Source organism: Peromyscus leucopus, chromosome 9, assembly GCF_004664715.2.
Source record: "Peromyscus leucopus breed LL Stock chromosome 9, UCI_PerLeu_2.1, whole genome shotgun sequence".
NCBI lineage: Eukaryota > Metazoa > Chordata > Mammalia > Rodentia > Cricetidae > Peromyscus > Peromyscus leucopus.
The window spans coordinates 109336869-109351342 of NC_051070.1; the positions used below are offsets into that span (position 1 = coordinate 109336869).

Sequence of the window (14474 nt, forward strand, 5' to 3'; positions counted from 1 at the left end):
TTCAGAACCAGTCAAAAACAAGCATACTGTGGCCACATTTCCATCCATACAGGCAAAGTAGGTGGGACTTTTTAACAGGAAGACAAACAAGACTCTAAACCATGTCCGATGAAGCAGCCTGCCACAGGCAGATAGAATTTCAGCATGGTGGGGGTGGGGTGGGGGGGGTGGGGTGGGGGAGGGGCAGAGCATGAGACATTTAAGCAGTTCAGGTTGGGAGAGCAGTCAGGAACGGAGACCGGATCTAGTGCAGGCATAAGGCGGCAAACGGAAGTGGGAGCGGAGGAAGGGCAGAGATGCAGACAGACAGGGAGAGGGGAAGGGGGCAGGAGTGCAAGGCTCGCTCGTAAACACGGATGGGGCGCATGGTGTGAGGCAATCCCAATTTGGGTAAATTTCATAGGAGACACCCCAAGGGTGTCTGGGGACCGAACTTGGGCCCAGAAGTATCCATTCACAAGCTGTTAGCCAGAGACCAGAGACTAGGGTCCTCCGAGAGTCTGGGGCCGAAACGGTGGGGGGGCTGGGGTACCCCGGTGCAGGATGTCTCCCAAACAAAGGAGCCCCAAAGGGCAGGGATTGTCCCAGCCCCAGAACAGGCCGGAGTCACCTGGCACTGCAGTGGCTGGGCAGGCAAACCGGAAGCTCTCACCCAGAAGGGGTGAAGCCTCGGAAGGAATCCTGGATCGCTTTATAAGCTTCTGGTTTGGAATGGATGCCAAGCAAAGGTCATTCCGATGTGGAGGGGACAGGGAGGATGGGAGGGTGGCTTTCCACGGCCACGTGGTCGCTGGAAAAACTGCTTGGGTTCGGCACCAAGCAGATAAGTATTGGATCCCCAGTTACTGGGTATCCTCCGCCTATGGAATAAGCCAATCAAGCCGAATTAATAAGTCCAGGTTTAGTAAACAGAGCAAAGCAACTCGAAAGGCGGAGATAAAATCACACAGCTGATCTGGCGACCGATCAGCTTAAATACCCTGTGGGCGTGGTCTGGAGCAGCCCCAGGGGAGGGGCTGGCCTTTGGTGGGCTTTCTGACCGGTGGGGTCTGGAGAGCAGCTCCAGGGGAGGGCCCACCACTTGGCACGCTGAGGGCGGGGTTTGGAATGCTCCCCCCCATCACCCCAAGCTGAAGATCCCCAACATCAACCCCTGTGTCCTACCCTTCACCCAGTTCCCACCACTGGAACAGGGCCTGTTCCCCACTCACCTCCTCCGGGCCAGGCATCAGGCAGGGGAGGTAAGCCGGATTCAGCTGACCGACAAGCCCCAGGCTGTACTCTGCTGCTCCCGGTTTGTCTAGTTGCGGGGTTGTTGTTTTTGTTCGTTTTGTGTCATCAGAATGGCATCCTGGCATGGAGAACCTGCTGCCCTTAGAAAGGGTGTGGGTGCAGAAGAAAGAGAAAGCTCCCCCGGAAAGGGCTCCTCACCCTCAATACCCCCTAGCCAAACCTCCAAGGCCAGCCTAGCCCTCCACACTGACAGGGTGGGACGTGCCAAGGGAGAGCAGGGAAGCGTAGCCCTGGGTTCCATTCCCAGGACCACACAGCATCCACTCACAAACGCAAGGGGATGATGACACACACTACCTTAGAGTTTTATTGCTGTGAAGAGACACCATGACCACAGCAACTCTTAAAACGGAAATCATTTAATTGGGGCTGGCTTATAGTTCAGAGGTTTAGTCCATTATCATCATGGCAGGAAGCATGGTGGCGTGCAGGCAGATGTGGTGCTGGAGAGGTAGCTGTGGGTTCTACATCTGGATCCACAGACAACAGGAAGAAAACTGTGAGACACTGGCCTGGTTTGAGCCTCTGAGACCTCAAAGCCCACTGCCGATGACACACCTCCTCCAACAAGGCCACCCTCCTAATAGTGCCCCTCCCTGTGGGCCTATGGGGCCGTTTTCATCCAAACCTCACACACACACCTATAACCCTAATGTCAGCAAGAGGCTGAGGCACAATGATGATGAGATCCCAGCCAGCCTGGAGTATAAATAAAAATAAGCCGGGCAGTGGTGGCACACGCCTTTAATCCCAGCACTCGGGAGGCAGAGTCAGGCGGATCTCTGTGAGTTCGAGGCCAGCCTGGGCTATAGCTTGAGTTTCAGGACAGGCTCCAAAGCTACACAGAGAAACCCTGTCTCAAAATAATAATAATAATAAGATAGGTTTGGTGAGTCAAGCCTATCATCCCAGCACTTGGAAGGCCAAGAGTCCGAGGCCAGACTGAGCTATATTGTAAATTGTAGGGAAGCTTGTTTCAGAGACCCTGTCTCGGAGGAAGAGACTGGGGAGAAATAGAGAAATTGTAACAAGTGTAGAGAACAGTAGAGAGCCTCCTACACCCAGACCCGCCTCTCCAGCCTGGTCCTAAGGACACCTCCTGGAGGAGGCTGTATCTAGAGTCTAAATTCCGCTGAACTGCTTAGGGGCTCTGAGCCTACATCCTCAAACAGTAATAGGAACGGGAAACTAACCATCTTCCATGTATCTGTACCAGCCCAGGTGGTAAGCCTGTTCTTTCTCAGCTAACACTCCAGGGTAGACAAAAAATGAACTATTCGATAGGGCAGTGCAAGCGACGTGCCAATGCCGGTGTGTGTGTGTGTGTGTGTGTGTGTGTGTGTGAGAGAGAGAGAGAGAGAGAGAGAGAGAGAGAGAGAGAGAAATCAGGCACTGGGCTGCCCAGAAGCCTGGGATCAGGTCAAAGAAGTGCCCTGAACCCTTGTTTAAAGGAAAACCCGGGCTGGGGGTGGGGCTCCATAGTAAAGCACCTGCAGCACCTACCAGGCCCAGGGCTTAACCCCCGACAACACACACAGCCTTAAACTGACTAAATGTAGCAGAGTTTATCGGAGCAGCCCTGAGAACAGCGTCTAGAGAGACCAGACCAGGCAAGACTTAGGAGAGACAGAGAGGAGCAGAGAATGTTAGTCAGGCTTGGCTGGCAGCTGATAAGACAGACCCTTACACACGACTGAAGCCCCACCCCACCCCCATGCTGCTATCGAGATCCATGTGTCTGGCCTGTCGGGACAGCAAAAGATTTTAGTCCAAACCAATGGCTTCAACCCCAGCCACCACACTTACCGGAAGGGAAGCAGTATGTACACTGGAGCTTACCTTAAGGAAAAGCTCCAGTTGGCCAAGAAACAGAATAGAAAGGAAAATGTTATGGGAATGTGGGAAGGAAAGTGTCCAGTTAAAGCCCCATACACATCAAAGTTAAAAATAAAGTGTTGGTGACGCACGCCTTTAATCCCACCACTCAGGAGGCAGAGGCAGGTGGATCTCTGAGTTCCGAGACCAGCCTGGTCTACAGAGCGAGATCCAGGACAGCCAGCGCTACAGAGAGAAACCCTGTCTCAGAAAAAAAACAAAAACACGTAAGTCTTTTAATAAATGGTGACTCTGAGAAGCTCATACACATGCTCACGGATGTGCTCTATTTTTTTTACACTCTTTTTAATAAAGCCTCGGTTCTATTTCACACTAGCCGCTCCTGAATTTCTTTTCTGCTTTGAACCCATGAATCCTGGGTTTGCCTGAGTGGATATCCCTAAAAAATTAAAGGAACTCCTCAGGCTGTAGAGCTGTGACTCTGTCCCAGTCACCACTGACATCTCAGCAGAGTTGGGGACGTCACAGGAGCCCACCACCGGCATGGAAAGACTGAAGTGTGGTAGGCAGTGGAGGGACCTGGGCTGCGGAGTAGAGGTGGGCGCAGGGAGGCCATGAGGGTCCAGAGTGATGCAGGCTGGTGCGGGAAGAACCACCTGAGAGGCTGCCATGGCGCTAACACTTTCACCTCAAAGATTGAGGCAGCCGGCCCAGGGGCAGCCAGCCTAGCACAGGGGCTGCCCAACTACCTCCTAGCCAGCCACCAGAAGCCCAAAGCCTCTGAATGGAAAACCGGCTTGACAGATGTAGGAAAATTGTTTATCGGTGTTTGAATTTGCTTCAGAATCTCCCCCAGACCCCAGGCAGGTGGCTGAGGGTGGCTTTGGACCTCCAGACTGTGATGCCATGGGGCGGCATCCTGGGCCAGGAAGGCCTGAACTGGGCCCAGGTCGTCCATGCGGGGGTCAGTGGCCAGCGTCTCCCCTTCCGCCTGCAGGCTGCTGATACGCAGGAGGAAATCCTGGTGGGTTCCTGTGGGGGTGAGCTGACGGATAGCTTTTAAAGCGGCTGCTCACCCACCCTGCCCTGCCTTCTTCCTCATGCCTGCCTCTAGGAGCTCACTCACTGCCTGCCACTACAACCTCCCTCCCCACAGAATTTCTCTGGATAGCGGACCTGCCTACCATGGCAGAGCCCCGGATCCTCCTTTTTCTCTGCATCCTGGTCTTCTGCCTGGCAGGCTCCGGCTTCATCGGAGGGCAGAAGGTAAGTGGGACTCAGTCTCAGGGAACAGGAAGGGACCATGCGTGGCTGGTCTGTGGATGGGTGAGTGGGGGTATCGAAGCCGCTGGTACCTGTCTGACGTCTGTGAGGGCCCAGGTTGCCAGGCTGAAGTCTGAGGCTCTTCTACCTGAAGTTCAAGGCTACAGCAGCTTGAGCTCCTCTGTGTCTGGCTAGCTGGTCGTGTACTCTGTATGGGCAGCCATCCTGGGTTCCCCAGCCTGTGAGTGAGCAGGAACAAAGCCAGCCCAATCCTCCTGGGCTCCCCATCCTCCTGGGCTCCCCACCCAGACTGAGGCCATCATCTGTGTGGTCCTCACCTGGGGGATTTTAGATGTGATCACTACCCATCCTCTGGGAACTATAAACGGAGAGACTCATTCAGAACTTGGCACAAATGTACCTGTGGCCAGCACTGAGCCCTGTCTTAAATCTCAGACCTGCTCCTAGCCAACCCTGGGCATGGCCCCTTCATCCTTTCCAACCTCATGCCAGCTTGTTCTCTTGTCTTATTGGGAATCCAAGGCCCACAGAGGACAGCAACAAGGTATTCCCACTAGAGCCATGGTCTAGACCACAGCCTGGGATTCCTACGCAGGTCCGCAATTCCCCATGTAGGTGCACTAAGTGGATGAGAGTCTCTGAGTGGTTTGTAGCATGGCCCCTGAGGCCAAGAGTGCCAGGCTGCCTGTCCCTAAGTCTCCCCAGCCCTTAGTAAGGAGGCTGCTGCTTGGGCTTTGGGAAGAGCTCCACACCCTAAGTGTGGAGACTGAGTTTTGGATCTGTAGCTGGGCAAGGGAGCTTCCCTTGTGAAACTAAGCTCATCTGCTTCTTCAGCAGCTTCTTCACAGCAAAGTTCCTGTGGTAGACTGGGGATCTGCCACCAGGTAGTCATGGGGCTCTTTGTCTTTACACTCCCTATGGTCCCACAGGGGGGAAAAATGATTTCAGGGCCAGGTCAGGGCTGGGTGGGGCAGGTGGAACCCTGGGGTGAGCATGATGGTGGGAAAACCACCAAGTTTCTGGGTTGTGCCGAGCTGGAAATCACCTTGCCACCTGTGTTCAGCTTGGAGGTGTGTTTTGTTTTGTTTTGTTTTGTTTTCTGGTCAGAGACCTCGTGTAGTGCTGAACCCTCTTAAGTCTGTAATTCTGGGACTAGGGCCCAGCCAGTCTGTAGCAGGGAAGAGGTTCTGAAATCCTTGTGGGTAGGATGTAGCAATTCTGTCCTTACTTCCTTCTCACAGTCAATCTTCCCATGCGACATGAGACACAAGCCGCAGCTGCTGGGAATGGAGAAAGGCCCCCCCGAGTCACACAGCCAACCAAGATGGCAGTAGAGCTTGGCACAGCAGGGCTTGGGCCGTGGAGGCACCGAGAGCTCCCTGAGGGAGGGTCTTAGCACGTGTCCATCTAGAAGCCCTCTGCCCAGGGACTACTTGATGTGGAGCATAAGCCTGGGATCCACAGCCAAGGCAGAAAAGCAGGGCATCGCCGAGCCCCCCATCTGTCCACTCCTCTGATGTAGAGGCAGCTCAGGGCCCTTCCTGCCTTAGGGGGTTTAGGTTCCAGGTGTCAACCTAGAGACTCCCCAGGATCTTGGTCCCAGCTTGGGGGAGTTTCTGTCACCTTAATAGTTCCTGTCTCCTCGGCTTCTCCAGCAGTGTCTGCCTAGGAAGCCGACTGCAAACTCAGCCCTGAACTGAGCGCTCGGGCAGGTCCCAGGGAGCCCCCAGAAAGCAGACCTCAGATTGAGCTGAGGTCCAACCTCATCCCCCCCAGCTGGATCACCAGCAAGAATGTGGGCTCCGTCTGGTGTCACGGGTGGGCAGATGCGGATTTGAGTGCATGTCTAGGGCGTGGTTCCTGGAGAGGTGCTGATCTGGCAGCTGGCTTATCCATCCATCACCACTTCACACAGGCTCACAAAGCTCCAGCTTCCTCCCGGCCCGGCCCACCCTCACTCTGAGTGACAGCCCTCAGCTCACCCTGAGCATCACCCAAGCCTGGGACAGCATCCTAGGGTCTCTACCGACCACGGTGGTGACTACACTGCCTGCCTCAGCAGGCGGTTTCCAGGGGAGCCTACTGTCAGCCAGCATATGCCCTGAACCCAAGTTTGAGTCCCTCCGTTTCCCAGGCTGGCTCCGCAAGGACGAGCTTTGGGATGGGGAATCCAAACGTAACATCTGGACACGAACAGCCCGGTCTGAGGTTGTGCTGAGTTAACTTCCCTCTCGGTAGACCGCAAGCAGAGGACCAAACCACAGCAGCAGGGCGGCAGGGCCAGGCGCCCGGGGCTTCGTACTTTCCGGAGGAAGTGGCTTTCCTTTTCTCTGGTTTTGGGAAGCCACTCATCTGTAACTCATTTTCGGGGAGGGGTATTCTGGATGCACCCCTTTGGAGTACTGTGTGGTCAGCATTTTCAAGGACATGTGGCTTCTCCACGCCATTCCCCCATGGAAACGTATCTCCTCTCAGAGCCTTTGCTCACAACTGGAAGCTCAGTCCGCCCTCCAGGGTACAGCCCTGGAGCTTCTCTTTGACCCTAAAGGGGGCCCCAGTGGAGGGAGGGTCACTGAGAGTTGTCTCAGGCCACTGCATGGGACTACGGGATGGAGGCAGGCCGCGTGTCTTCAAACCTTACACACACACACACACACACACACACACACACACACACACACCCGTCAGCATGCTAATCTGTTTTCCCCAGCCACCCTTAAATGATGCCCTCATCCCCCCCATGCCCGCCCTGGCTCAGTTCTCTTTAAGTGAACTTTAAGGCACTAACTGAAGCCATGTGTCATAGCCCACACTTGTAACCTGTGGAAGTGGAGGCAGGAGGATCAGAAATTCAAAGCCAGCCTGGGGCTACATGAGACATTCAATGTAAACATATATGAAAGCTTAAAAAATAAAATAAAATAAATTTACTGGGCAGTGGTGGTGCACATCTTTAATCCCAGCAGTCGAGAGACAGAGGCAGGTGAATCTCTGAGTTCAAGGCCAGCCTGGTCTTCAGAGGAAATTCTAGGACAGCCAATGCTACCCAAAGAAACCCTGTCTCAAAACAAACAAACAAAAAACAAATAAGTAAGTAAACTTAACAACAAACAACTCATTAACTGAGTCCTGAGGCCAAACCCAGCTCTGCCTCCCCCAAGCTTAACTGCCTGTTGTCAGCCTGGCCTCCGGCCGCTCTCCATCCCTCTTTCGGGCTTCCCTGTGTATCGCACAAGGTCATTTGCTCTTTCCCATCCCCAGCCTTGGTTCCGCTACCCCCTTTGCCAGAGCACTGGCCCTGACCGACTCTCCGACAACCTCAGATCCAAGTCCCTGGATAGTTTCAGTTGTCAGCTTGTTACCACCTAGACTCACTTGGGAAGAGAGTCCCGTGAAGGATTGCCTAGATCAGGTCGGCCTGTGCGTATGACTGTGGAAGATGGTGTTGATTATGTCACGTGATGTGTGAAGACCCAACCCACTGTGGGTGGCACCATTCTCTACACAGGAGTTTCTGAGCACTAAAAAGCATGCTTTTACTTCCCTCTGCTTATGAGACTGTGGTATCACTAGCTGTTCTAAGTTCCTGTTGCTCCGACTTCTCTACAATGATGGACTGTAACCTTGGATTGTGAGCTAAAATACTCCTCTAAGTATTTTGTTATTTTGTCTTTTTTTTTTTTTTCTTTCTGGAGCTGAGGACGGAACCCAGGGCCTTGTGCTTGCTAGGCAAGCACTCTACCACTGAGCTAAATTCCCAACCCCTCCTCTAAGTATTTTATCAGGGTATTTCATCATAACAACAGAAATGAAATAAAAACATCCTGTGTCCTGTTCTGCTAGCTTCCCTCACTGCCTGTCACCACCTGGGCCCTGGGTCCCTATCTGCAGGTGGGGCCTTGGGCCATGCCTGGCATAGGGATTTCTGACCCATGGCTGCCCAGTCCAAACACCAGGCCAGACCCTCTGCTCAGGGCATGGCTGGTACTTGGCTGGAAGCTTGTGCCTTGTCCTAATGTGACAGATTGAGAGCGAAGTCACTGTGTTCTCACCCCTCCCCCAAGGCTGTGTGTGTGGCCCTGGCTGTCCTGGAACTCACTCTCACTCTGTAGACCAGGCTGGCCTCGAACTCACAGAGACCCACCTGCCTCTGCCTCCAAGTGCTGGGGCTAAAGTCGTGTGTCACGACGCCCAGCTGAAGTCACTATTTTCTTGCAAACAGTGTGAGGCTTATTGCGAGTCTATCTGGAGCAAAAAGGCAAGAAAGAGCTTTATGCCATGAATCTGGGATCCAGGACCTGCTTTACATACACCCTGTCCCTGTGCCAGGTTGAAAAAGGGCCACCTGTACTTCAATCTCTTCACCTTAGATGGAAATAATTTAGCCGGGCAGTGGTGGCGCACGCCTTTAATCCCAGCACTCGGGAGGGAGAGCCAGGTGGATCTCTGTGAGTTTGAGGCCAGCCTGGGCTAACAAGTGAGTTCCAGGAAAGACACCAAAGCTACACAGAGAAATCCTGTCTTGAAAAAGAAAGAAAGAGAGAAAGAGAGAGAGAGAGAGAGAGAGAGAGAGAGAGAGAGAGAGAAAGAGAGAAAGAGAGAGAGAAAGAAAGAAAGAGAGAGAGAGAGAGAGAGAGAGAGAGAGAGAGAGAAAGAGAGAAGAGAGAAAGAGAGAGAAAGGAAATAATTCTCCTGTAGGAAGATAAAGTTTTGAAGGCTTCCAGCCATGGACATGGGGACAGGATGTGCCGTTAGCAACTTCTCACGGGGCGGTTTCTCAGGACCTTCCCTGGCCTTGCTCATTGGCACTGAACAGAAGGGAAGCTGTGGCCTTGCTGCAGCCCGCAGGGACTCAGGGCTGGCCCAGGGTCTGAGCCCCTCCCTATGCATTCTGCCTGGCCCAGGTGCGCTCCAAACGCTGTGATGTAAAGACCAAATTTGTCACTCACTCACCCTGCACCACGTGCACAGCTGTCAGGAAGCAGTTATGCCCCTCGGGCTGGCTTCGGACTTTCCCGGAGAAGACACTCGTGGACTGTCGGTATGGGCCCACCGGTTTCCGGGAGCGTGGCAGGGGCCCCGGAGGAACCTCACTGACCTCCAGCTGGGAGCAGCTTATCATTAACCCACACGCCTGGGTCCCGGGGGTGTCCTGGGCACCTACTGTCTCCCGGGCCTGGGCGGGATCAGATCCCTGGAATTCAGCGTGAGGAGGGTGGGCAGGAAGGGCACAGGTGCCCACCCCCTCCCCACCTGCCCCCCTCCTCTCTCCTAGCTATGAGGTGCAGCTGGGCAGCGCTCTCCTCTCCTTCAGTGGTTGTAGCCAGGAGTGCTGGAAGGACGTGGTGCAGAAGGCCTGCTGCCCCGGCTACTGGGGTTCCCAGTGCTATGGTACGGAAGAGGGGCTGACCCTGTTCCACTCCCCCCAGCCCCAGCTCCTCATCTCAGGGGCACCTATATTGCCCTCAACCTTGTGACTGCTCACAGAAAGCCACCAGGGCAGGACTCCCTAGCCCTGGCTGTCCTGGGGGAGGGGCTGGAGCAGAGGTAAGGGGAGCATTCTGGGAGAAAAGCTGAGTTCTTGGGGTCCACAGAGTGCCCTGGCGGTGCTGAGAGGCCATGTAACGGCCACGGGACCTGCCTGGATGGTATCGATGGAAATGGGACCTGTGTGTGTCAGGTAAGGGCTGGGGAGGGACGAGGGAGGTGGCGGTGTTGGGGGAACCCCCACTGACTTGGTGCATTCACAGGGAAACTTCAGCGGCTCAGCCTGCCAGGAGTGCCGAGACCCCAACAGATTTGGGCCTGAGTGCCAATCAAGCAAACGTACAGAGCCTCCCGGTAAAGTTACCTACCTGCCTCCTCTAACCTCTCCTAACTCCTCAGCCTTGCCTTTCCCTCCCGGGATGCTGGCCTTGCTTCCTTCTGCCCTGAGGCTCTTGGTAGGCTCAGGAGCCTCCTCCAGGGAGCCCTCCAGGATGCCTCTCTTTTCACCTGGCTTTCCCCTTCCCCTGTGGTCCTGTACCACAGCTCTGGACTCTCAAGGTTATTTCTACATTCTAAATACACAGAAGACAGGAAGGTGATGTCCCCATGTGTACCTTAGTGCGACTGGGGTTCTACTTGCTCTTGTATGTCCGGGACTTGTGCAACCATGGGTCACAGGGTGGGCATGGGAGCTGCCGGTATTTTGCTGGATAGGATGGTCCCTGCTGTGACCAAGGTGAGCAATACTACCTTGGGCCTCTTCTTTGTGGCCAGAGAAGGGGAAGACCGCTGGGTGCCAGATAGGCCCGTTAGGGGACTGGGAGTATCATCCCAGGCTTTTGTAGCAGCACATGCAGTCTGGCCGCTCACACACAGAGAAAGCTGTTCCTGAGAGGCAGCGGGCCTGAGGCCACTCTGGTGGAAAGCATGCCGGGAAGAGGGTTCCTGGGACTCCACGCACTCCGGCTCTCTCTGTCCCGGCAGCTCCTGACCCCTGCAAGCCATCTCCTTGCTCCCCACTGGCCCGATGCTCTGTGACTCCCACGGGGCAGGCTCAGTGTCACTGCCCAGAGAATTACCACGGTGATGGGAAAGTGTGTCTGCCCCAGGACCCGTGCGTCACCAACTTTGGTGGCTGTCCCAGCAACTCGACCTTATGTCTGTACAAGGATCCGGGCAAGGTGAGCTGGGACACCGGCCTCACAAGCCACTCACACACTCTGGCTGTGGGATTCTGGGCAAGTCACCCCGGCTTACACTTATAAGATGCGGGGAGAGCCCTGGTCAGCCCTGGTCATTGAGGATGGGTGGCAGGGCTGCGTGAGGGAGGCATATGCCAGCAGTTTTCCTGGATTCTCACTGGTGGACGTACCGTCCCTTCCCGGCCCAGGCTGTCTGTGTGTGCCAGCCAGGTTTGATCAGCCTTAACAACAATGCTTCTGCGGGATGCTATGCCTTCTGCAAACCACACTCCTGTGACAAGTCGGCCACCTGTCAGGTGACCCCTGATGGAAAGACCAGGTGGGCACAGAGCCAAGGGGAATGGGCACAGAGCAGGGAGGGTGGAGTGGGTAGTGGACTCTGCTGTGTTCCTCCACGCGGGGCCTGGAAGGGAGGGCTGGGGGAGGGTCAGGGGGAGGGGAGGGCTGGGGGAGGGCTGGGGGAGGGTGGGGGGAGGGCCCACCCTCCCTCTGACCAGTCTCTGGATCTCCAGCTGTGTGTGCAAGGATGGTGAGGTGGGGGATGGTCGTGCCTGCTATGGACACTTGCTCCGTGAGGTTCAGAGGGCCAATCAGATGGGCCTGGTGTTCCTGCGCTTAAGAACAGCCATTGCCATGCTGGGTATGTGCCCCCACAGCCTACCTGTGACAGTGGACCCACAGAGCTGGGAGCGAGGGAGCGAGGGAGCGAGGGAGAGCTAGCTAGCCTCAGCACAGACTCTTGTTTCTTTGTCCAAGAACTGGGTGAGGCCAGGATAGAGGTGGGAACTGATCCCAGGGCTGGTGTCCCCCTCCCACACTAGACATCTAGCCCCATACCCTCTGGAGCTCCCCATTTCATTCTGACACTACCTTTCTCCCCTACAGAGCAGGGCTGCCAGGAGATCCTTACCACATCGGGCCCGTTCACTGTGCTGGTGCCGTCCATCTTCTCCGTCTCCTCTGTCCCCTCCAGTACCATGAATGTGAGCCCTTTCTCCCTGAGAGCAGGCCAAGGTCTCCCCGTACATGATGCTTCCCTTTGAGATAGTCTCATTCAAACTGAAAAGAGACCTGCGAGGCCCCTTGTTCTCTCCATGACTCAGGCAGGGGGAGGTGCAGAGGGTTGGACTGTCTGGGTTAACCCCACACCCCATCCCTGTGCATCTGCAGACGACCCTAGCCCAGCAGCTCTGCAGACAGCACATTATTGCGGGGGAGCACATTCTGGAGGACGTAGGGCCCTCAAATACACGCAGGTGGTGGACACTTGCTGGCCAGGAGATCACCGTCACCTTCAACCGCTTGGTATGAGAGGGACCCCCAGAGGAACGGCAAGGAGGGTGGAACAGCTGAGGCAAATGTGTGGCCGTGGGAAGGAGCTGCAGGACAGGGCCGGCATGGGACATAGCCCTGTGTCTGTCCCATCAGAGATACACCTATAAGTATAAAGACCAGCCCCAGCAGACGTTCACTATCCAAAAGGCCAACTATATAGCAGCCAACGGGGTCTTCCATACGGTCACCGCCCTGCGGAAGCAGCTCCCGCCCCCACTCCCAGGGGACCCAAAGGTGAGTCTGCAAGCGGTTCTCCACCTTGTGCAGTAGAGAATGTCCAGGCATGTGGCCTCTCTGGCGTGTGGAAGCCAGGCTCCTCCTCCAGGGGCTGACGCTGCCTCATCCTGCCCTGTGGCACTTATACCTGCAGAAAACCGTCGGCCAGATCCTTGCTTCCACGGAGGCTTTCACGCGCTTTGAAACCATCCTGGAGGTAAGCTTGGGGACCGCAGTTCTACCTAGCTGGGCTCCCAGACCAGAACAGCTCACCGCCCCAGAATCAGCCCACCCACCTTCCTAGAGCCCACCCGTCACAATCCTGGGGCTTTACGGAGGACCAATGCATTGCTCACGGCTCATGCTTAAGCAGCGGGAGCTTCCTGCTGGCTGACAGTGGCCGGAACCAGGTAGGCGAGGATCTATGCAATCTTTCATTCTGCTGCCACAGAACTGCGGGATGCCGTCCATCCTGGATGGGCCTGGTCCCTTCACAGTCTTTGCCCCAAGCAATGAAGCTGTGGACAGCCTGCGAGATGGCCGACTGATCTACCTGTTTACATCAGTAAGCTCTATGAAGAGATGGGGACTGTGGGCTGGGTTTGCCAGACACCCCCACACCCCACCCCAGTCAACCTCCAGCAACTGACTCCTCCCCTCAGGGCCTTTCCAAACTTCAGGAGCTGGTACGGTACCACATCTACAACCGTGGCCAGGTGAGAGGGTCTCCTCCTTCACGGTGTCCCATGCTTCAGGGACTGCTGCAGGTTTTGATCTTTCTGGGGACCCAGTGTCCTCATCCTCCCTTCTCCATTGCTGGGGACTCAGAGTCACTGTGTGCCACCTGGACAAAGTGTGGCCAGTGCCCAGCCTAAAACCACTGTCTCCTGCCCCAGCTGACAGTCGAGAAGCTCATCTCTAAGGGACGTGTCCTCACCATGGCCAACCAGGTCCTGTCTGTGAATATCTCTGAGGAGGTAAGCTCTGTGAGCAGCTGAGCACATGGGCCAGTGCAGGAGCTGCTGGCCTTGTTCATGGTGGGCAGGACCCTTGACAAGGCCCCAGCTGGGCTAGGAAAATGGATGTAGGTCCCACAAATATGTGGTAAAGCCACAGTGGACAAAAACAGACCAGCAAAGGCCGGCTGGGTTGGCACATGGCGTCTGTGCTGCAGGGCCGCATCCTGCTGGGACCTGAGGGCATCCCCCTGCGGAGAGTGGATGTGCTGGCTGCCAACGGGGTGATCCACATGCTGGAAGGCATCCTGCTGCCCCCCACCATTCTGCCTATCCTACCCAAGCACTGTGATGAAGAGCAGCACAAGATTGTGCCGGTGAGCCCTGCCCTGAACCCAGCCTTCATCCTGTACCCAGAGCCCACCCCTAGCACCTGGGCAGGAGAGGACACTGCTGTCACTGTCACAGGATATTTGAGACAGGGTAATACGTAGAAAGAGGCTTACTTTGTCTCACAGTTCTGAAAGCACGGTATGGCAGCAGTTCAGTTCTTGTTGACGGAGGGTCTTGGGGCACAAGGGCAGTTGGGCATAGGTGAAGAGGCCACAGTGATGAGGTGACGAGTGTCCTCGGCTCATTCCATCAGAACCTCCTGGCCTCTCTGCGGCTCTTTCTCCTCCCCATATCTTTGCTGAATGTCTCTGATCCTCTGCCCTGCCCCGTTCTTCCCAGGGTTCTTGTGTGGATTGCCAAGCCTTGAATGCCAGTATATGCCCCCCAAATAGTGTGAAAATGGTGAGCACCCCTGGCCCTCGGGAATCCCTTTCTGCCAGCATCCCAGTCGTACCCAGGCGGCAGCGGGGAG

The 14474-nt window shown here is 55.6% G+C and overlaps 1 protein-coding gene across 1 annotated transcript in view; it reads left to right on the forward strand.

The window, feature by feature from the left end:
• Nucleotides 1–4203: 4203 nt before the first annotated feature.
• Nucleotides 4204–14474, forward strand: part of Stab1 (stabilin 1) — a 32973-nt gene continuing 22702 nt past the window's right edge. The window contains exons 1-17 of the mRNA XM_028891218.2: nucleotides 4204–4395; nucleotides 9318–9454; nucleotides 9689–9804; nucleotides 10008–10093; nucleotides 10164–10254; nucleotides 10885–11081; nucleotides 11291–11421; nucleotides 11615–11742; nucleotides 11988–12085; nucleotides 12273–12407; nucleotides 12531–12671; nucleotides 12808–12870; nucleotides 13105–13218; nucleotides 13316–13369; nucleotides 13550–13630; nucleotides 13828–13986; nucleotides 14342–14404. Coding sequence (XP_028747051.1) covers nucleotides 4315–4395; nucleotides 9318–9454; nucleotides 9689–9804; nucleotides 10008–10093; nucleotides 10164–10254; nucleotides 10885–11081; nucleotides 11291–11421; nucleotides 11615–11742; nucleotides 11988–12085; nucleotides 12273–12407; nucleotides 12531–12671; nucleotides 12808–12870; nucleotides 13105–13218; nucleotides 13316–13369; nucleotides 13550–13630; nucleotides 13828–13986; nucleotides 14342–14404 — 1875 coding nt within the window. The 5' untranslated portion in view covers nucleotides 4204–4314. The remainder of the gene's footprint in view (nucleotides 4396–9317; nucleotides 9455–9688; nucleotides 9805–10007; nucleotides 10094–10163; nucleotides 10255–10884; nucleotides 11082–11290; nucleotides 11422–11614; nucleotides 11743–11987; nucleotides 12086–12272; nucleotides 12408–12530; nucleotides 12672–12807; nucleotides 12871–13104; nucleotides 13219–13315; nucleotides 13370–13549; nucleotides 13631–13827; nucleotides 13987–14341; nucleotides 14405–14474) is intronic.